The sequence below is a fragment of the Pelobates fuscus genome, chromosome 7 (genome assembly GCF_036172605.1).
Source record: "Pelobates fuscus isolate aPelFus1 chromosome 7, aPelFus1.pri, whole genome shotgun sequence".
NCBI lineage: Eukaryota > Metazoa > Chordata > Amphibia > Anura > Pelobatidae > Pelobates > Pelobates fuscus.
The window spans coordinates 72,010,338-72,034,272 of NC_086323.1; the positions used below are offsets into that span (position 1 = coordinate 72,010,338).

Sequence of the window (23,935 nt, forward strand, 5' to 3'; positions counted from 1 at the left end):
CAGATTTTAGTTCCAGACACTCGACGGCAAAACACAGCTGTTCGGGAGTTAAGATGGCCGCCGCCACGTGTTCGTTTGACGAACAAAGGCCACCCAGCGTTTGTCAATTAAGCTGCGGTTAACCGCAGCTTCTGGGCGGTCAATTGACGACACACTCCATCTCCTAGGTGGTCCCTCGTACGGTAGTTTGTTCGGTAGATAAAATCTACCTAACACCCTGGCAGAAAGCACAAATAAGCCTTTCTGCAGGGAAAATAAACCTTTTTCAAGTCTGGTCCATAGTCTAAAGGAAGCATGCGAGCAACCAGGCTTCTCCAGTTCATAGTGGCGAGGTTGGTTTCGCCACACTTATCAATTGGGAAAACTCGGTCATCAAACCCTCTCAATCATTAGAATTTCTAGGATTCACCATAGATTCTGTGAACGGAGCACTCTTACTCCCAACATCCAAAGTCAAGTCCATCAAAAAGGAAATCCGCCGGACGTTAGCACATCCTGTTCTTACCCTGAGGCAGCTGGCCAGGATTGTCGGCCTTCTCTCATCTTCAATCCAGGCCATATTTCCTGGCCCGCTGCACTACAGAGCACTTCAACGTGGTGGATACAACACATAGAGGCATGGAACGGCCGAGCGATCTTCGGAACCACTCCGGACCTCGTAGTAGAATCCGATGCAAGTATGCTCGGCTGGGGTGCACACTGCGGGTCTACCTCCACCGGAGGAAAATGGTCCCTGGAGGAGCAGGGAGTACATATCAACTGCCTCGAACTGCTAGCAGGCTCATTTGCCCTACGGAGCCTCTTAGATGTATCGACCAACTGCTCCATCCTGTTACAATGTATCAGCGGTCCGTTATATCAACCATCTCGGGGGCACGAGGTCAACAATCCTTGCGGATCTAGCGAAGGAATTCTGGCAATTCTGTCTGGATTGCAAAATTTCAGTACAGGCGGAGTACATTCCGGGGATGTCCAACGTAGTGGCGGATTGAAATTCCAGACACCTGCGAGATACCAGCGACTGAACCCTTCCACCTTTAGCCATTTACAGTCATTTTGGGGCCCTTTAGATATCGACCTGTTCGCGTCACGTTTGAACGCCCCACCTGCCAAAGTTCTTCAGCTGGAGGCTGGACCCAGAAGCTCTTGCGACAGATGCTTTTCTTCAACCGTGGTCGAATACTCGCCATTACGCCTTTCCTCCTTTCTCTCTCATTGCACATACTCTGCTACATCTCAGGCATCACCGGACCTCCTTGATCCTCATATCTCCGTTCTGGATCTCAACCATGGTTCCCTACACTTGTGGAAATGTCCATAGACTTCCTGAGGTTACTACCGGTAGTCACCAACCTCGTATTGGGCCCTAGTGGGAACTCACATCCCCTCCTACTCCAGGGACATCTCAAGCTCTTGGCATGGCTCCTCTCTGAGGACTCTGCTACATCCCAATTGTTCCACAAGCAACTCTGGACCTCCTGGCGGGCTCCAGGAACAAGGAAATCATACCTATATGTCTGGAACACATGGAATAGTTGGTGCATGGAACAACACGTGGATCCCATATCTGCACCTGTGAGTCATCTTTTGAGGTTCCTTACTTCGCTTTTAGACCATGGCCTGGCCTATCGTACAATAAATGTATATAGATCAGCTATCTCGGTAGGCCACCAAGGCTGGAATGGACTTCAAACAGGTAAACATCCATTGGTATGTCGACTCCTGCGTGGTATCTGATTTTTCACGCCCACCACGTCCTAAATATTCAGCCTTATGGGATGTTTGCCTTGTTCTCTGACTTTTTGAAAATTGGCCAAAGAATGAGGACCTTTCGTTCAAGCAACTCACAGCTAAACTGGTTATGCTGTTTTGTCTAATCTCCTGTAAACGTGTCTCAGATGTCTGGGCACTGGGCACGCTCATTTACACCAGAGGGCGTTTCCTTCGATATATCGAGACGTATAAAGACATCCATTACATCGTTTTTTTACCCAGCCTTTCCATATAACGCTAACCTGTGTCCAGTGGTTTGTCTCAAGGAATATGAAGCAAGGATATCTTCAGTTCGTGATCCCAGGTATCCGGATTTGTTTCTAGCAATTCGACAGCCACACCATCCGGTTTCTACAGTTACCATATCTCGTTGGGTTAAATGGATCATGGAGTTGGCTGACATCGACACTTCCACGTACGGAGCACATTCTGTGAGGGGTGCTATCAAAAGCTTTCTCCATGGGATGTAGACTGGAAGACCTCCTCCGTGCAGTTGATTGGTCCAGCGAATCTACATTCCGGGAATTTTATTTTCATCCAGTTTCTCATTTTTCCACTTCAGTGATCACGCAGCTTTGAACTAGCATAATAGGAGCCTCCGTGTCATTTAATAAAATTACCAGATTTTACTAATTTCATGACGTAAAGTCATGATATTATAAAGGACACGGAGGTCGAATATTAGCCCACCCAATCCAGGTAAGTTGCGCCCTCCCTGTGAATATACTGTCACGTAATGGGGCACGAGCCGTGTGGTAATGTGATTTTTTTCTTTCACCTGATTGACTATTACTGGACTGACATATTGTTTGGGTTAATGTTGTAATATAGATGTGGAAATACTATCCAAGAACGTATTTTACCATTTAGTTTCTCTGTCTTACAGCCTCCTAATTGGATTGTCATACTGGTCCATGTCTGTCCATACAAGTTCAAGCAGAAGATTGACAGTTTCTCCGGAGTTCCGTTACCGTAATCTCCCCGGAATCACGGTTTCTGCACATCTATTGGATAACATCGTTCTGTCTGTGGAAGTGTTCATTGGCAACATCAAGAAAGAGGAGTGGCTTGGGGTCACATGGGGCATTATTGTGCTAGGAACACTCACATTGGATAACATGTTATATGTGGTTAACCCTTTGGGGTAAATGATGTTTGTTATTGAATTTTTCATGAATATCTACAATATCCTTTCTTTTGCTGCTGAGGAATAAAGAAAGAGATTAATCATAATACTCGCCTTTATAAAATCATGACTTTACATCATGGAATTAGTAAAATCTGGTAATTGTTTTACACTGCAAGGTTAAAAACTAAAGGACCAGCCTGCACCCAGGCCACCTCATTGCGAAGTCCTTGAACGGAATCTTGCAGAACTCATACTAATGTATCAGATCAACCCCACTCCTGGCCTCACACCCCTACAATTAGTGTCCCTCTGTGTCCATTTGAAATGATGAGAGGTAGGATGACGTTGAATATTCACGTGGCCCTACAGTTCGTGTACTAGATGAGTGTTTCCTGGTTTTACCAGGCCTCTCTTTACCTCATCGCTGTTCAGTGTCCTGACAACACACTGTTTGCCCATTTCCAAAATGGCCGCGGCGGACTCGCCGGCACGCTCCGTGGCACGTGTTGCGGGCTCCAGGGCGGATGTTAGTCAGGGACACGTGGGGTCGTCGGCATCCAATGGGCGGGTCGCGCGATTTGACGTGAGAAGGTAGCGGATGCGCAATATGGCGGAGGACTGAGAGAGTGCTAGCACGGAAAGAAGGAAAGAGAGGGGTAGGTCGGGGGTAGTTTCAATGGGAAGGGGCCGAATATGGAGAGTGTGGGCTGGGAGAGATCAACAGTAACCAGGAAAGGATATAGAGGGGCGCATGGGGTGTGGGAACATGTTTGGCGGAAATAGGATGGAGGACAGGGATAGGCAGACAGGTAAGTGGCGTTAGAGAGCGGTGGGTACAATACTGGAGGGGAGTGGGGGGCTGTTATATACAGAGCTGGGGGGGCTGTTTTATATACAGAGCTGGGGGGGGGCCTGTTTTATATACAGAGCTGGGGGGGGCTGTTATATACAGAGCTGGGGGGGGGGGCTGTTTTATATACAGAGCTGGGGGGGCTGTTATATACAGAGCGGGGGGGCTGTTATATACAGAGCGGGGGGGGGCTGTTATATACAGAGCGGGGGGGGGCTGTTATATACAGAGCGGGGGGGGGCTGTTATATACAGAGCTGGGGGGGGCTGTTATATACGGAGCTGGGGGGGCTGTTATATACGGAGCTGGGGGGGGCTGTTATATACAGAGCTGGGGGGGCTGTTATATACAGAGCTGGGGGGGGCTGTTATATACAGAGCTGGGGGGGGGCTGTTATATACAGAGCTGGGGGGGGGCTGTTATATACAGAGCTGGGGGGGGCTGTTATATACAGAGCTGGGGGGGGGCTGTTATATACAGAGCTGGGGGGGGCTGTTATATACAGAGCTGGGGGGGGGCTGTTATATACAGAGCTGGGGGGGGCTGTTATATACAGAGCTGGGGGGGGCTGTTATATACAGAGCTTGGGGGGGGGCTGTTATATACAGAGCTGGGGGGGGGGCTTGTTATGTACAGAGCTGGGGGCGGCGGCTGTTATTGTTATATGCAGAGCTGGGGGGGACGGCTGTTATTGTTATATGCAGAGCTGGGGGGGGACGGATGTTATATACAGAGCTGGGGGGGACGGATGTTATATACAGAGCTGGGGGGGACGGATGTTATATACAGAGCGGGGGGGGGCTGTTATATACAGAGGCGGGGGGGGGCTGTTATATACAGAGCTGGTGGGGGGGCTGTTATATACAGAGCTGGTGGGGGGGCTGTTATATACAGAGCTGGTGGGGGGGCTGTTATATACAGAGCTGGTGGGGGGGCTGTTATATACAGAGCTGGTGGGGGGGCTGTTATATACAGAGCTGGTGGGGGGGCTGTTATATACAGAGCTGGTGGGGGGGCTGTTATATACAGAGCTGGTGGGGGGGCTGTTATATACAGAGCTGGTGGGGGGGCTGTTATATACAGAGCTGGTGGGGGGGCTGTTATATACAGAGCTGGTGGGGGGGCTGTTATATACAGAGCTGGTGGGGGGGCTGTTATATACAGAGCTGGGGGGGGGGCTGTTATATACAGAGCTGGGGGGGGGCTGTTATATACAGAGCTGGGGGGGGGCTGTTATATACAGAGCTGGGGGGGGGGGCTGTTATATACAGAGCTGGGGGGGGCTGTTATATACAGAGCTGGGGGGGGGGCTGTTATATACAGAGCTGGGGGGGCTGTTATATACAGAGCTGGGGGGGGGGGGCTGTTATATACAGAGCTGGGGGGGGGGGGCTGTTATATACAGAGCTGGGGGGGGGGGCTGTTATATACAGAGCTGGGGGGGGGGGGCTGTTATATACAGAGCTGGGGGGGGGGGGCTGTTATATACAGAGCTGGGGGGGGGGGGCTGTTATATACAGAGCTGGGGGGGGGGGGCTGTTATATACAGAGCTGGGGGGGGGGCTGTTATATACAGAGCTGGGGGGGGGGCTGTTATATACAGAGCTGGGGGGGGGGCTGTTATATACAGAGCTGGGGGGGGGGCTGTTATATACAGAGCTGGGGGGGGGCTGTTCTATACAGAGCTGGGGGGGGGCTGTTCTATACAGAGCTGGGGGGGGGCTGTTCTATACAGAGCTGGGGGGGGGCTGTTCTATACAGAGCTGGGGGGGGCTGTTCTATACAGAGCTGGGGGGGGCTGTTCTATACAGAGCTGGGGGGGGCTGTTCTATACAGAGCTGGGGGGGGCTGTTCTATACAGAGCTGGGGGGGGGGCTGTTCTATACAGAGCTGGGGGGGGCTGTTCTATACAGAGCTGGGGGGGGGCTGTTCTATACAGAGCTGGGTAGGGCTGTTCTATACAGAGCTGGGGGGGGGGCTGTTCTATACAGAGCTGGGGGGGGGGGCTGTTCTATACAGAGGAGCTGGGGGGGCTGTTATATACAGAGCTGGGGGGAATGGGGGGGCTGTTATATACAGAGCTGGGGGGAATGGGGGGGCTGTTATATACAGAGCTGGGGGGAATGGGGCGGCTGTTATATACAGAGCTGGGGGGAATGGGGCGGCTGTTATATACAGAGCTGGGGGGAATGGGGCGGCTGTTATATACAGAGCTGGGGGGAATGGGGCTTGTTATATGTGGGACAGGCCTTTAAACTACCTTTTTCCAGAATGCACATCTGGTTGTGTGGACTACCTGGGAGATGTAGTCTACACAGACTGCAGTGTTAAAGGTTTGCCATCTACCCTCCCTCTGACACTGTGTCCATGGTCTGCCTGTGGGGGTGACAGGATGCAGCAGCCATTGGCTGTGTTTGTGTTCCTCTGTCCCGCACTTGTTGTCAGCCCAGCTGCCATGATCCACATTTTCCAAGGAGAGGATTTTGTTTTTGTAGATGTAGGTCCTTCATTCTGCTTGTTTGTGTCCTGTTTCACTAATGTCCTCTTTGATTCTGGGTATGTGTTGAGAGGTCCTTGCATTTGACTTTATTGGCTGTTTTGTGATGATAATTCTTTGAAATGTAGGCCATGCAGTCATTGTTTTTAGTTTTTAAAGGTTTCTTGTACTTCAGAAGTGAAATGCAAGGGTAGTCCAAATATACAAGGCTTTATCAAGCGTTTTTTTAAAAAAGGGTATGTAGACATCCGCTCTCAGCATGTCAGTTTCTGTTTCTCGTGCCTGCGACTCACTCTGTCTTTCAAACGTTTTATGACACTAGTGTCCTTAATGGACCAACTTTTTGCTTGTTTTCTGTTGACATTATTTGTGAGTTGAAATTTTAACTGCAAAAGTGAGCCTGAGATTATAGATAAATTGGAGTTTTTTATTTTAACCAGATTACATATTATTGTCTACATTTTGCCGTTGTTTTTATTGATTTTTACATTTCTGTGATTAGTGTATGGCAATACTTTTATTTTCATAACATAGAACTTTACTGCGTTTTAGTTTTATTGTTTCTCGATTGGTGTCTCATTATATTGATTTTGTTAATAATTTATGCACTTACCAGTGAACAATCAGCTGTTTCCAATAGACTTTCTTTGAATACAATTATCATTTGATAATTTTTGTGATTATATCCTTCTGTTTCTTGTCAAGGTGAGTGAGAACTTGTTTTCAGTGATGTGAAGATGACTCAAGGTAAGAAGAAGAAGAGGGTCAATCGTAGCGTTTTACTGGCTAAGAAAATTATAATCAAAGATGGTGGCTCGGTGAGTGTATGCTAAAACTGTATACAATGACATGTCAAGCACTTTTTCCAGAGAGGAATTTTTTTTTTTTACTATTTCAGGGAGGCAGGAGAGACTGAAAGGTGGGTGGGAGGGGGCAGCTATTGTCCCCTTAAAGGCACTCTGCCTACAAGGTGAAAATATTTCATTCCTGTCGGCATCATGCAGTGCGCTTACGTCAGTCCTTTATTTTTTTATATGCATAGAATTGACATTGGGCAACATTGTGCTGTGGGTGCAGCTTCTCCCCTGCACACAAATGCAGATAATTCAGTATGTGCAGTATTTTGAATAGAAACTCCTATCACTGTGTCCACTTCAAATCACTGAAGTGGTAATGGTGGTTGGAGAGTAACCCTTTAATCATGTTTTGCTGTATGTATGGTTCAGAATTTTAATTAACTTATAATGTTACATTCTGACTTCACAACTGCCTTCTGTAATCACATACAGGACATTTCATGCAAATTATTTCAATGAACACTATACAGGGAACCTAGTTTGAGTTATTTCTGTTGGTTGCATATTAAACAAGTCACTTCCTTTGTTTAGCATTGGGTGACTATCAATGATCTGAGCAGTCTATATATTTTCTGCATGGGAGCTGCCAAAATACACACTGAGGCATATAGAGTTTGGGTGCCAGGTATTTTATATGCACAGATCCATAAAAAAAAAACTTGTGTATAATATTATAGAGAATATATTTGAAGATTTTTATACTTTCCTTAGCAAACAATTATCCTCTGTTTATTGACAGAACAGTTGTAAAGGGACAACATAACTATCACAACTGCTATAGCACCTTCTCGAGCAGTTTGACAAATAATAACCTCCACCCAATCATGTTTCATTCTGACTGAGAGTGCTGCTTTTTGTCAAACTACTCCAAAACAATGTGACAAAACTTGGGAGATGGTGTGTTGAGATTGGTACATTAAGTAAAAATGTGTACCCTGATAAAATGCACCTTCTTTTGTGTCATTAAATACAAGCCTTTTGTAGTATGTGTGGAACTGCACTCACTCCCATCAATCCGAGCCAGAGTGCTTGCTGTACCAGGGTTAAACACCAAATTCCCAATATATTAGAGTAAAATGAAAGGGGTCCAGGCACTCCTTGGTTCAAAACAGGCACTTTTATTGCAACCACAGCAGCAACGTTTCGACCTAAGGGTCTTTATCAAGCTTGATAAAGACCATTGGGTCGAAACATTGCTGCTGTGGTTCCAATTAAAGTGCCTGTCTTGAACCAAGGAGTGCCTGGACCTCTTTCATTTTACATTAAATACAAGCCATGATTTTGCCACCTTGCTTGGAGCAGGAACCTTAATATTTGCTGTTATTTTGCTTTTGTCTACAGCCTCAGGGGTTTGGCTCTCCAAGTGTTTACCATGCTGTCATCGTGATCTTCCTTGAGTTTTTTGCTTGGGGTTTGCTGACTGCGCCAACCCTGGTGGTAAGTCAATTGGATTGGTGGAATGATTGATTTATGCTAACACACAATTATTTTTGTTTACATATTGCATCCCAGTTATTAGTTGCCTACGTTGCTACATAAGAGCACTTATGTTATGTTTCTGTTTTATTCTTAACATTGATTTACAGAGGTAGATTAAGAATAATGGTGTTTTATTCCCACTGTTTTGTGACTGTTCTCATCCGTGTGCTTTAGGACTTTTGGTAATATAGTATTTATAGTTGAAAGTGAACATATTTGTAGAATAATATGATTTCTTCCTGGAAACTAACCAAATGAAAATGTGAGAATTTCCTTTTTTGTGTGTGTTTACTGTAAATCTGCATACACTATGTTTGTCATGCCATGCACTCACAGACATTACACGTTTTAGTATGTTTAAGTGCTTCATCAGATGTAAACTTGAATACTAGACCATTGGGCATGCATGCCTCTCTAACATGTCCTCTGTGCCAGCGACTGCACTCGTTACTTGTGCATGTGTTGACCAGGTCTGCTCTCTTTCATCCAGTCACCAATATATTAAAATGTAGCACCAACTGCACAAAGTCTTTTTTCTAACCATTGTTCACCTTTCGTATATTTGTTCTGTAAGGGTGCAGGATCTTTCATTTGTAGTCTAAAGCTAAATACGTAGATTCTTGAGCCCTTTAATGTAGCTTTCTTGGTTGTTTTTGTTTCCAATGTTATAAAGTGTTTCTAAGAAAAGCTCAATGTTGTTCTGGCTAATAGGCTTCCTTCAATATATTGGCATGGCTCAGAGCCAAAACCCGGCTTGCAAACCAGTTCACTCTGCTTGCTTTATTGTTTTCCTATATGTCATTTGTTTGTGTCACCTTGTTTACTTAATCGGCCTTCCGTGTCAGGAAAAAAAGTTGTGGTTCCAGGAGTTCTGGAGCAGCTTTTCAGAACAACCAAAACCCGGAACAGGGAAAGTGTGGATAGTTTGTTGGAGTGCTAGCAGATTTTGGCAAAAACATTTTTTTTTTTTTTTTAATTTGGATATTATGGAAACTCAGGGTTACATTTACCAATTTACACCAAAGTATACTTGTGATATTGAAAAATGTAATGTCTAGTTGTTTTATGGACAACAAAAGTGAATTATAGGAGTCTGATATTTACCAAATGCAGGAAGAATGCAGATTTTGCTTCATGTTTTCAGTAGGAAGCACACAAAATAAATTCAGTTTTATTTCTGTTTTCTGCAATGTATGGCTACTTGTGCAAGGAGGCACCTGTTAAATCATTTGAAACAGGTGGGTCTATGAACTTCTATTTACCAAGAGAGATCTGCAGATGTGATCCCTTTGAAGGAACATTAGTTTCAGAAGCACAAACCTCTATTCCTGACACTATATATTTTTTTTTACCTATTTAGGTCCCTAGCCCCTCTTGCATCACATGCCTCTGCCTCTTTGCACATGCTCAGAAAAATACCACACTGTGCAAATCAGCATCTCTTCATAGAGATTAATCTCTATGGAGAACTAGGATGCATCTCTAGTGGCTGTCTGAGTGACTGCCACTAGAGGTGTTTATAGGCAGCAATGTAAACACTGCATTTCCTCTGAAAAGGCAGTGTTTATATGAAAAGACCTGCAGGGAGAGGCTATAGACAACATAACTACTAAATTAAGATCTAGTGGTTTTGGTCCATTTAAGTCCCTCACATCCAGGGCCAGCTTGTCCATTGGCAGCAGTGGGCCCACTGCTCCAAATGGCACTTTCACAGGGGCGGCAAAATGCCGCCTTTGGACACTGTAAAGTGGCTGCTATGGAGCCCGGGCTGCCTATGCATATATAAATAGCGATTACCGCTACATATATATGCAGTTCTGGTCCCCCGCTGCCTAGTCCTATGGAGAGGGGAACCAGAAGTCTGATGTTGCCCTCCTGCAGCTTACTGTTTTCTCGTAACACAGCGAGAGCGTTGCCTTACTTGCCGCGCAGAACGTTACTATAGCAAAACGCGGCAATGCTCCCGAGAAGAGAAGACAGGAAGCTGTAGGAGGGGATACATCAGGCTCCTGGGCCCCCTCTCCACAGGACACAGCAAAATGTGCCACTGGACCACCATGGAAACTAGTGTCCCGCTCCCTGACCACAAGTAAGAGGCAGGGAGGGGGAAATGCACTTAATCAATATATATATATATATATATATATATATATATATATATATATATATATATATATATATATATATATATATATATATATATATATATTATAAAAAACGTACTGCATCCACTACATGCACTGCTCCAACTATACAGGCACTGCACCCACTACACAAACACAGATACTGCACCCACTACACAACATTTACTACAAAGACACTGCGTCCACTACACACACACACACACTCGTTTAAACACACGTTTAAACGAGCAATAGCCATATCTCAGTGACTTTGAGTGATTGGAATGACTACCACATCATGTTTAAGTTGGGGCTGGATCATAATCCCTTACACTGTTACTTAAAGGGCAATTAGGTTATCTTAAAGTAAAACTGAAAAACATACGCTCAGGGTGAAACACCAACGTGGTGATAGTTATACTTTGTTTGGGTGAATAGTAAGAATCATACATCAGTGTTCTGTATTGGTTAAGCTTAAACGTTTGCACTAGGAACCCAAATTATCTGTGGCACCTGGCATGCACTAACATAACATACTTTTTAACTAGAGGATGACTAGCTAAAAGCCTAGAGCATCCCCACATATCTGAAGCTTGGTGTCCGTAATTCAGCCTATTCCCAAAGTGTCAGTCATCTTTAGCTTATCATAGTGTGATTAAATTAAGGAACTGACTGTCTGACGTATTGGAACTGGATTCGAACACTTTCTGGGCAGGCCAAAATAATTGGTAAGCTTCTGTAAACCCATGTAAATACTCTGCACTGGTAATTGGAAGGATAGTTACTGGAACTGAGGAAAATTCCATAGTGAACCTGACATTTGTTCCCTGCCACTTAGTAATATAGGTTTGGGGTAGCTTGAATAGAGCAAAAAAGCATCTTAATGTTTGTAGACACATTTCCTCAACAATATGTTCACTCTTCTTGCCTTAGAGTGGCACACTACCTTATCAGTGTCATATATATTCCCATTTATTTAGAGGAAAACAAGCATTGAGCACATCAAATAAATCTTGCTGGAAGGTGGCTTTCCTCTCCATCTTTAATTTAGCAACCCCATTTATTTTTCAGTCATTGGCCTTATCAGTGAGGCTTGGGGTTATTTGTCCAAAATGTAAGGAATGTGGGAAAAAAACTCAATACATGTAAACAAAAAGTACAACAACCTGGAGAAATTATTGTAAAACGGTCCACTAAAATATGTGATCCAAAAAAAATCATTAATACATAGCGTAGTACAGCAATAAAAAAAAAAAATATGCTGGTCTGTATAAAGTAGAACACTCACAAACGAGAAATTCATGCTCATCACCCTTTTAAGGGTACTGGGATGTAGATCTTCTATAGGAAACACAATAGTGGAATAAAATGAAAATAATTGAATATTTATTGTATTGCACTTGCAAGAATGTAAAATATATATATAAGCATATCTCCACCAATAGTGGTAATCCAGCAAGATATAGGCTTTGAAAAACAAGCAGAATTAGCCAAAACCGGTGAGGAAATAGCAGCAGTAATAAAATAAAAACTAACAAACTACGCAATAAAAGCCCAATTAGATGTAATTCAATGCATTTCGTCTTTAAAGCAGGACTTCTTCAGTGATAGTATATTCATTGTTGGCGAGGAGTCAGTATAAATAGGCTGGTAGTGATGAGAAATGAGATCCATATGGGTTTGGCTTGTGCTGCAATGACGCACTTCTGGTGAGTCCAATGTGGACTTCTCTGACACCTTCTGGGTCGTCGCTCTCAGCGCATGCACACACAAATAGAACTAGCGTACGTCTGCCGGAAAAGCCGCAAGGAAGCTGTAATGGGACAAAAAGTACACGGAACAATGGCAAAAGAAAATCACCATAAATGTAGCTAACCAAATTTATACATAGAAAGAAGATATTCTGCCACTCCTACAATATGAGGCAGGTACATTGGGGTTATTTTGTAATTTTATAAATAGAATTTTATAATGTAACATATGATCAGTGAAAATAGACTGAATGACAGGGCACTTAGGTTATTTACTAAAGTGAGAATTGTTGTGAATTTAAATTGGTTAGACCAAAATAGCCAAACTTGGAGCATTTTTCCAATACAAATCTTTTTGAGATCCTGGGGTTCCTGGGGTTAATTATTTTAATTATCTGTGCTCAGGAGTCACCAAGAGCCAGTGTGCATTGACTAATATTTACATAGTTTACATAGTCAGATGTCTCCTTGGATCAAGCAGCTATTACCCCACTATAATATGATTATTTTAGATTTTACTTCAATTGTATTATGGTTAATGTCGTGCTAGCACAAAAATGGGGTTATATAATTTAAACCGTATACTGTTACAAATGCAAACATGTATTTCTAAGTCTATAGTGTTACCCTACCTAACTGGATTATTGGGCCTCCCCAAAACAATATCACCAAAACAAATATTTTACTCAGTGTGTCAGTCTAACCGCAGTCACCTTACCTCCCTGGCTGAGACATTGTCAGGCTAGTGCGCATTCGCAGAAAATCACCACACCATGCTAGTCCACATCTACTCATATTGAGACACTGAAACTATGTGTGCATCATTCAGTGTGAATGTCAGTCCTGCAATATATTTAGATTTTTTTCATTATTATTTATTTTGTTTGACCATTATTAAGCTCATTTTGGCTTGTATTGAGTTGGGGTATGTGGTGAAAATATAAAAACTCCCATCTGCTTCTTTTCTGGACATTTGACACATTATTTTCCTAAGATGCTCTGTGTGCCCATTTGCGTACACTGTGATTCTTTCCTTGTTTACTCAGGCTGTCGTCGTGTCGCACTCAGGGACTTATTGCAAATGTTTGTTTGCCAATAGTGTGTCAGCACAGTTTTCTATATGTTAAATATCCATATAACGTGTGTGTGTGTGTGTGTGTGTGTATATATATATATATATATATATATATATTTATATTTTCAGGACTATAGGTTCTCTTATGTCCATTTTCTTTGCCATTTAAAAAAAAAAAAAAAGTTAACAATTGCTCACCTATTCTCCAGCTCTGGCCTCATTTGCTACTGCTCTGTGTCCCTCTGTGTTCAGATATCAGCATGCCTGTTGACATTCACCTTCCGGGATCTGCTTAGGTTGGAGACACGCATGCGCGACAAAATGGATTTGATTCCAGGATCAAATTTCACTAGCTTCTGGATAAGGGAGCACATCTAGTGGCTGTTAGGAATACGGCATCTAGAGGTGTATTTAACCAGTTTTTTGTTTTTTTGTTTTTTTGTTGAAAGCTAGGTTTTCTTTCTTATATTTAGTCTGGATGAATTTTAAAATCAATAAAAATCTGTTCTGATTTAAATTCTATATTGATAGTTACAATGTATGTCTGTCATTTGTGACTGGTACTTGCTTTGCATATTGATTTCTATGAGCCTGGTACCTGTGGCACAGGCTTGTCTCCAAGTACATAATGAGTCACAACTACTTCCTGTTTTTGCACATGCTGTCTGCTTAGAATCCTGGATGTAAATGTGTTCTAAACTATATTAATCCCATGTGTTGTATTTCACCCGTGTAGGTTTTACGTGAGACATTTCCTAAACACACATTTCTGATGAATGGACTCATTCAAGGAGTAAAGGTGAGGATATTATTTTTTGTTGTTGTTGTTCTGGTGTTGTGATCTGTGTGATTTTAAAAATTTTGCAATTTTTATGAGCCAGTTCAAGTTTAAAAGTAATGTTTTTTTATTTGTTTATTTATAAGTCACAGCAATCGATGTGTCTTATAAGTTTAGTTTGTGCCATAATTTAGGCTCCGTTCTCTGGTGAGTGGAAGTTCCAGACAATTGTGAGGAACCTTGATGAAAAGTGAACACATGACAGGTCTAAGTAAATTAAAGAAGTGCTAACAAGAAATATTAGCTGCATAGTTTGAGGTGTCACTTGGAACTCCACTACCGCATTTACACTTAAAAGAACACTATAGGGTCATGAACACAGACATGTATTCCTGACCCTATAGTGTTAAAATCACAATTTAGGTAACTTCACCCCTCCCCCTTAGTCACCTTAAAAGGTAATACAACTTATTTCAAGAAGCATGCAGGCCCGCCGGCGCTTCCTCGTCTTCTTGCTAACATCAAAATTTGATTACAGCCAATCCAATGCTTTGGATTGGCTGAATGCGGGACAGGGGCCCCACGCTGGTTTGGCCAAATAGCACCTCCTTATAAAGATGCATTGAATCAATGCATTCCTTTATTTAAATTCTTTATTTTTGCACACGATAGGTAAGGCAAGAATTAGACAATGTGAAGGCTTGCGCAGAAGCCAAAGTACAAAAGAACAGTTTTGTGAACGTAATAATGAAAATAGGCCCATATTACAAGCGACCTTGTAAATGCTATACAACTTGCCCCCCATCGAGGATTTTGTGTTTTTTATATGGCATCAGTATTTAAATTCCCTACTCTTGCCCGTAATTGTCAAAACAGGAACAATACGACCGTGTGGCCTGCGCAGAAGCCTGAGCGTAAAAGAGCATTCTTAACAAGAAGCAATCATAATCGATATCTGTCTACAAGACACGCCTATCCCTAAATTCCATTCCACCCGCCTCCCATCGGGGATTCGGTATCATTCTAATATGTTTTGGTTTAAGTCCCCGGTTTTCGATCCGACAGGAGGCACAAGTACATAAAGCTACGTGTCAGGTGGGCAGTAGCTAACGGTGGTGATTCGAGAAGCGAACTGATAGCAAATGCAAAACCACCCCTGGCTTCCCCGTTCAGGTCATCTAAGTCAACTGGCTCTCAATGAAGGTTGTTTATAAATCTCAGGCAATTCTAAGTCGTCCCCTAAGGGGCTTAGTAGGAAAGGGAACCGGATAATACCAGGTCTCCACCTTCCCTTATCACACCGATCGCACCTGAGGAGATGTTGGTAAGGCAGGCAAAATAAGGAATAAGAGAGAATTAGACTTATGTTATAAAGAGAGACCCACCCCCATCGCTCGAGAACCGAGAAATAAGGGTGGTCGAAGAAGAAGAAGAGGAAAAAGTCCAGATAGAGAGAAGAGAGAAAAGGGGTGAGGCGCCGGAACCGGGACGCGGCAAGAGCGGGACGACCAGCCTGGGCCAGCGGGGACGGAAAAAACCCCAGGGCCCCCCAAACCCCATCATACTGATGTATATGTTCCGTCTACGTAGATCCTGCTAAACTATTATCCCAGGGCTCCCAAAATTTTATGAATTTCTCCGTCGTCCCCTTCACTCGTGCTGTCAGATCATCCATCAATCGGCAGTCTCGGATCCTAGATATCACTCCCGAAATCTCCGGCCCTTCAGGAGAGAGCCAAGCTGTGGCAATAGTTCGTCTAGCCCCAAGGGTTATTTTGTGGACAAGAGTCTGCTCCCTTTTGGTCCATCCGTCAATGGATCTGTTCAGTAGGTATACCCACGGGTCTAATAGTAGGGGCTTGTTAAAGGTCTGCGTCAATAGGCCTTCAACTGCCTTCCAGAAGCTACGTAGTTTCGGGCATTCCCACCACATGTGGAGATACGTACCCCTGGTACCCCTGGTACCACATCCCCTCCAGCAATCATCCGTATCCAGTTTGCGCATCTTATAGAGTTTGACAGGAGTGGTATACCAGCGGAACATGGTCTTCCATGTTTGTTCTTGGAGGGTGACGCAAACGGATGAACTTTTGTTAGCTTCCCATATTTCCTGCCAGTCTACTCCTTCCAAAACTTCTCCCAGATCCGCCTCCCACTGGGCAGCGTAGGCCAAACGGCCCCATTCTTTGTTCTCCGTGCTAAGGTGGGCGTACAAGTGTGTTATCATACCCTTGGGGACGGTTCCAGCTCGGCATAATTTCTCATAGAATGTCAACCCTGCTTGCGCAGCTCCCTTTATGTGGGGCTTTCTAGCAAAGTCCCGAATCTGAAGATAGCGAAAAAAGTCAGTTGGTGTTAAGTGGGATTCTCGCTGAAGGTCTGCAAATTGGACTATCTGCCCATTATGGTAAAGTTGATGAATCCGCTGCAACCCTAATCTTTCCAGATTCTGAAATTCTCTAGGAGCCATTCCCGGCGGAAATTCCCTATTCCGGAGTATCGGGGTTAAGGGGGAGGGGGATGATGCCAGTCCGTATTTGCGATCGTTCTCATCCCAAATGCGGAGTGAATTTTGAATGGACGGGCAAAGTGCCCGTATCAGAGGCCTATGTTCCTTCGGGACCCACATGGTAAAATGGGGGACGTCCCATCCCGTCATCTCGGATTCTATCTCCACCCACCGCCTCACTTCCGGCGAAGAGTGCCACATCGCTACCTGTGTCAACTGGGCAGCTAAATAGTAGAAATATAGGTTCGGTAGGCCCAATCCCCCTCTATCCTTATGTCTGTATAGGACCTGTCTAGATATCCTATGTCTCCTATTCTGCCATATGAACTCACCGATTGATCTTTGTAACGGAATCAATTGGGTTTTTGTAACTCGAATAGGTAAAGCTTGGAATAAAAACAGAATACGTGGCAGGACGTTCATTTTAACCGAGTTAATCCGTCCGATCCAGGAAATTGGCTTGTCCGTCCACTTCTCTAAATCTCCAGTCAATGTTTGAAGCATGGGGTCATAATTAGCGGAGTATAGGCGTAGTGGGTCAGCCGTAAGTTGAATGCCCAAGTACTTCAAGGCATCCCTTTCCACTCGAAGTCCGTAGGTCTCTCGGATGCGGTGTACGTCTGTATCTGGCATGTGAATCGGCATTGCACTGGTCTTTTCCATGTTGGCTTTATAACCCGATGTCGCGCCATACTCTCTTATGACATCTTGCAGAGCAGCCATAGAATCCAAGGGGTTGGTGATGGTAAGGAGGACATCGTCGGCGTACGCCGATACAGTGAATTCACTATTTCCCACCCGCACACCCCGTATGTTCGGATGTTGCCTTATAGCTTGGAGTAGAGGTTCCAGTGCTAGCAGGGGGGAGAGTGGGCAACCCTGTCTGGTTCCGTTATATAGCCGAAATGGCGTCATAGGGGCTCCTGTAATCTGTACTTGTGCCCGTACATCGTGGTACATAGCCTTCGTGGTTGTTATGTATTCGTCCGGGAACCCCAGATGTTTCAGCACCGTGAACAAAAGTTGCCACCTCACCCTATCGAAAGCCTTTTCTGCGTCGATAGCGACCACTAACGTCGGCATTTTTGAGGTAGCTTGCTTCCAGATCAGGTCGATGTTCCTCCGAGTATTTTCAAACAGCTGTCTGTCCTGAATGAAACCCACTTGGTCGGCGTGGACCAGAGAGGTCAGCAACGGATTCAGTCTTTCTGCTTGTATTTTCGCTAAGATCTTAAGATCATGGTTGATCAGTGAGAGGTCTGTAATGTTCAGGTGCAAGGGGGTCCTTGTCTGGTTTGGGTATCAAAACGATAGTAGCGAGGGCCATGGTCGGATCCAGCTGATCCCCCTGCCTGAGAGCGGCAAAGAGCCTAGTCAGTGGAGGCGCTAGTTCTTCCTTAAAAAATTTATAATAGGAGCCATCGAAGCCATCTGGTCCCGGCGCCTTGTTGCCTTTCAAGTCGGAAATGGCTTTATATACTTCCTCCTCGGTGATATCAGCAGCAAGAACACTCACTGCTTCCCTCTTGAGTTTAGTCATCCCGAGCTTATTGAGATATTCGAGTATGGTCCTTTCTTCAGTTTCATCATATGTCTGTTTATCTGGAGTATGGTTGTATAATTGCTTATAAAAGTTCTCAAAAACCCGAGCAATCTCGTCTGGCCTTGTTCTGGTCGTGCCATCTGGGTGTCTTATTGCTGTTATGTGCGTACGGTCCTGTCTGGGACGCAGAGTCCTGGCCAGGAGTGAATCCATTTTATTGGATTTTTCGTAAAAAGTCCGCCTCGACCACACCATGGAGCGTGCTGCATCATCTAGCAGTAAAGTCCGAATGTCCCTCCTAACCGCCTCCAATCGCTTGTAGGTCTCTGTGTCAGGGGCCGTTTGATGTTTTAGTTCCAGGGTCCTCAGCCGTCCCAGCAATGTTTCCAATCTAGAATGTTTGTTTCTTTCGTCTGGTAGCCAACTTGATGAGAGATCCCCTGATCACAGCCTTATGTGCTGCCCAGATCGTGCTCACATGAACGTCCGGGGTATCGTTTGCTTCAAAATATTCCAGAATTTCCTGCCGGATCTGCTCCCTCAAAGCGGGGTCTTGTAATAAGGACGCGTTTAACCTCCAGTTCCATGGAGAGGCCACGCAGAGGTTGCCCAAGGTAATGGTCAAATCTGCGTGGTCCGACCATGAGATATTACCGATTCTCGAGTCGAGTATCCTGGGCATTCCCAGTACATTAGTTAAGAAGAGATCGATCCTAGAATACGTGCCATGCGGCGATGAGTAGTAAGTGTATTCCGTGTCTCCTGGGTGGTGAGCGCGCCAAACATCAACCAAACCAGTGTCCGTCAAAAAACGGTTGAGCAGTCGGTCTTGGCCCCCTCTGCCGTGGGATCTCGGGGTTCCGTCCCGCGTGCTCCTGTCCACGGCCGGGCACGGAGTCGCATTGAAATCCCCTCCAACATAAATCATACCGTAGGGCAATGCCGCTATCTTCTCTTGGATAGTCTTCCAGTAGGCCGGATCTGGCTGGTTCGGGGCATATAAATTAATGAGATGAATTGTATGCGAGTGCAAGACGCCCGAGACTATGAGATACCGACCCTCCGGGTCTGCTTCTTGGACCACTTTCCTAAAAGGGCAGCTGTTTCTGACAAGAATGGCCACAAGAAGGGCACTCAGCGCCGAGATCATCCCATGGGCGGCCACGACCACCAAAGGAGAAAACCAGCAGAGCGGAGGATTGAAAAACAAAAACGGGGGCAAGGCGCCCACCCCACCCCCACACGCCAAAGGCACCACTATGGTTCATGTCAACGTTATTAATATAGGCCGAGTCGAGCCCGATTACCAGAAAGCAGTAAACGGATATGCATCAGTAATTTACAAAAACTGTTATTCGAGGGGATTTTATGACGTCCCCCAGACTCTATAATTACGCGAAACCTAGAACAATATACAACGTAAGGCAATGATAGAAACCATGTACAAAATTTAGTTCTAGTCCTCTTGATGTCTATCTACAGATTTCCTCATCCTACTCATATCAGTACCCCTTTGTTTTTTGTTTTTTTTTTTGTGTTTTTTTTAAGATTTTATGTTGTTTTACTGTTTTATTTTTTTTATTTGTTCTTTTTTCGTTTTCTTACGCTGATTAACTATTAACATAAAGACTTTGAGCGATTTGCAATAGCGGAGATAAACTTGTAGATGTGAAGACCCCATGGTTTGTCCCTTTTTAACTTTTGTCTTCCATTTTTTATTATTTTTCCCCCTTTTCTTTTTTTTTTTTGTGGGATTTTCAAGTCATTATACATATATGCATATTTTTATTTTTTTCAATTCTTTTTATTTCTCTTTTTTTTTTTTTTTTTTTTTTTAAACCACTACTATTTTCCTGTCCTCTATGTTTTCAGAGGCATGTACGACTATGTTGGAGGAGAAGTGTATATGAACACTGTTCTGAAGCATATATACATTGAATCCAATGGGCGGTAGAGGGGGGGGAGGAAAGGAGGAGAGGGGGGGGGGGGAGGTGAGTGCAAAGGGGGAGATACAGTGAATACATCACATAGGCGACTTAGCAACACATTGGCATGACGTTCACAATACACATAGCCGGTACAGCACCAGTCCGGTGGTGCATTATATAAGGACAGTCAGGGCTGTAGCAGGTTGCAAGGTAGACTCGTGCCTACGTTCCAGCACACTAAGTCCGCTTTAGAAAACCGAGCCTTGGGAAACACTCTGCCCCGATCCCACCCAAACCAAGGGAGGGGCTCCCGGGTGGCCAAAAACCCTCCGTTCCGTGACAGGAGTGGCAATAAAAAACTAAGAACGAACAGTCAACTGGGGGTAATAAGTAGTCGTGAGAAGGATTCCAGCAGGTTAATAGGAATAATTAAAAACAGAAGGGGTGTAAGGGAAGCACTTCGGATCCGGACCCATCCAGAGCTTCAAACGCTCTGCAAGGACCCCAGCCCCACATCCCGCTCCCCGACCCAACTGGGAGGTGACAACCACCCCGGCCCATGTAGACCCCCCCCCCAGGCCCCCACCCCAAGTGGGACGCAAAAAAGACATCCCTCCGGGGCCGGTCCCAAAAGGCTGGGGTCCACCGTGTACGGTGTGAGAAACATACAATACCCTCCGGTCGTCAGCGATGGCCCTTGGATCCAGCAGCACTCCAGTCGTTCGGCAGCTGAGGGAGATCATCGAAGTACAGGGATACATCAGGGAGCTCTGGGGGCGGTTGCAGGAAACGTTGAGGGTCGCCACCCGGTGACAAAATGTGTGCCCGGTCTCCCCGGAACACCAGCAGCTTAAAAGGGAAGCCCCAGGCATACTTCAGGCCTGCTCCTCTCAAGGCCTCCGTGATCGGCCGCCACTCCCTCCGGCGTTGCAGCGTAGATGGTGCCAGGTCATGGTAGAGGGAGATAGCTGCCCCGTCGTGCCGGATGGGCCCATCACGGCTTGCTTTCATGAGGGCTTCCTTAGTGCCAAAGTATAGGAAGCACACGATGACGTCCCTCGGTGTTGGTGTTGGTGTCAGCCCTCTGAGCTCGCAGGGCTCTGTGCACCCGCTCGATGTGCCACTGCTCTTCAGGGAGGCCAGGGATGAGAGGCCGGAGGAGGGAAAGCAGGATCTCCCGCAGATTTTCGTCCCTCACTTCAGGGAGCCCCCTAAGGCGGAGGTTGTTCCTCCGGGATCTGTTTGCCATGTCCTCCAGTGCCAGGTCAGTTTCGACCATATGGGCCATCCCGTTCACCCTGTCGACTACATCGTTGTGGGCACGTGCGGTGGTATCCATGCGGTCCTCCAGGGCTGCAGTGCGCTCTCCCAAGGCCCCTATGTCCGCCTGAAGCACGGCCGTCGACTTGGCTATTTTGCCAGCCAGGAAAGCCCTGACTTCAGCCAGTTTGGCCAGGACTGTATCCTGCTCAATAGTCGATGCTTCAGTGTCGGCCCGAGTCGGGGTGCGCGGGGATCCTCCGTCGCCATCTTGGCTTCCCGTCCGACCATGCCGCTGCATGGCGAAGTGGTCGAGGACGGAGCCCCCGGAGTCCGCGTTTTTTTTTCCCTTTTTTCGTGGGGATCCTCCTCTCCATGATGGGGGGACCCTTTGTGGGGTAATTTAAGGTCGATTTAGGTCGCTTTTGTGGGCTTAAAGGCGCGGTGGGTGCGGAGCTCTACTGAAGCGCGTCTAGGCTCATCGACGGTTCGGCCACGCCCCCGAATCAATGCATTCCTATGAGAAAAGTTCATCATGAGATGCTGAACAGCTGTGCTGCACAGTGTGCAGCACTGACCCAGAAAGCACCTCTAGTGGCCATTTGAGGAGTGACCTGTGGAGGTGTCCCTAGGGGGAAATGTAAACACTCTTTTCTATGAAAAAGCAGGGTTACATGAAAATGTCTGCAGGGACTGATGATACTCACCAGAACAACTACATTAAGCTGTAGTTGTTCTGGTGGCTATAGTGTTCCTTTGAGAAATATTTATTTTAAAATCATTAAAAATTTTTGTTATTTTTGGAAGAGAAATGGCTATTGGGTGGTGGGGGGAGGTGTTGCTATATCATTTTAGCGCTTGAAACTTAGCACATGTTTAAAGGTAGCAAACCATGATTTGTAAATTTCCAATATGTATTGGATGCTTTGGTGGTACCACCATGAGAGCCTGCATTCTGCACTACATGATTTATTCACTAAAGTGTGAATTAAAAAAACTAGTTTCGGGGGGTGGGGCCTGACCAGCACAGAAGATAGACGTGCCACTGCAGAGCTCCTCAGAAAATGGGACAAATACACCTTTTCAGCCCTAAAAGCTTAAAAAATGGCAACCCAAATAGTCTCATCTGACCCACGAAAGGGCACTAAACCGACCTTGCAGCCTGCGATCACTCTGAGGCCGGCTGGCAGACCGACTTGCGCCATGAGGCCTTGGCCATCGGGGGTGATCGTGGTCCACACCGGAGAGACAAATCGAGACCGGAGCGGGAGCAGAGGGGGAATGCACGGGGAAGTATGCAACACGACGCTGCACCCAACGTGGCAGACGCCACGCGTTTCCCCGAGCCTACAGACCCGTCAAAGACCGGCATGGGACCCGGCAAAGACTAGAAGCAATCTTCGACAATTTCTGGCGCAAGCTGGAGGCCAAACTGAAACGACAGTCTCACCACAGATAAGCAAGAGTCATAAAAACAACAAGCATGGCGCTACCAAGAGGGCCGCTGAGCCACAACCCAAACAAAGCAACATTGGCCTACCAGCGTAAGAGCAGAAGGAAGCCTGTAAACCCAAATCATAAACCAAACCAGCATCTTCCGTCAAAAGGGTGTACAAAGCTGCCGTCCTGACTACCCGACATCCTTCTGGGCTGGGAGCCCATCAGGGGTTTACCCCATGCCGTCCATACACCCGTGGGGACACCCAGGACAGGGAAAACCTGCGGCCCCCCCGAGCCAACCACCGTGTCGTGGAAGCTCCATGGACACAAGGCGAGGGCTCTCGCTAAGGCCCGGAGCCAGAGAGCCGGAAAATCGAACCGCAGCAGGAACACCCGAACGAAGTGGCGAGACCACCATCACACGACAAGCCCCCCTTCTTCCAGAGGAAATTGCATACAGACCCCAGCCAGGAGAAGCAATACCGACCTGTGGACACTACCTCTGAGCACCACCTATGCCTCACTTGCAGGCACCATGAGCGTGCCGACTATGGGAGTCGGCTGACTTTCCGTAACACACTGGGGGCTAGCCTGCTGCCTTATCACCACGTCCATATAATCCCAGCGGACACTATCCTGCTTATTCTGCACCAACCTTGTTGATTTAAGTGCACGCATGTTTAATTTTCTTTTGGTATGTTATCCCTAATGGTCAATGCCAGACAAGTAAGCCATGCAATGTCCATTTAGACAAAAAATTCTAACCTGATTAAACAGGGCCCTATGTTGTTAAGATTAGAGTCCCATGCCTCCACATCCCTCCACACACTGTTCACACTGCTAATATGTTTTAAGCTTCAGTCTATAACATGCATAAAAAGCTTGCCTATTTTATAATTTTTTCTTATTATGCTTAAAGGACCATTCTAGGCACCCAGACCAC

At 45.7% G+C, this 23,935-nt stretch overlaps 1 protein-coding gene across 1 annotated transcript in view; it reads left to right on the forward strand.

Annotated features, from left to right (window-relative positions):
* The first annotated feature begins 3,474 nt into the window (after positions 1-3,474).
* Positions 3,475-23,935, forward strand: part of MFSD14A (major facilitator superfamily domain containing 14A) — a 48,970-nt gene continuing 28,509 nt past the window's right edge. Inside the window, exons 1-4 of the mRNA XM_063428416.1 lie at positions 3,475-3,558; positions 6,955-7,067; positions 8,448-8,543; positions 14,271-14,333. Of these exons, the coding sequence (XP_063284486.1) occupies positions 6,987-7,067; positions 8,448-8,543; positions 14,271-14,333 (240 nt within the window). The 5' untranslated portion in view covers positions 3,475-3,558; positions 6,955-6,986. The remainder of the gene's footprint in view (positions 3,559-6,954; positions 7,068-8,447; positions 8,544-14,270; positions 14,334-23,935) is intronic.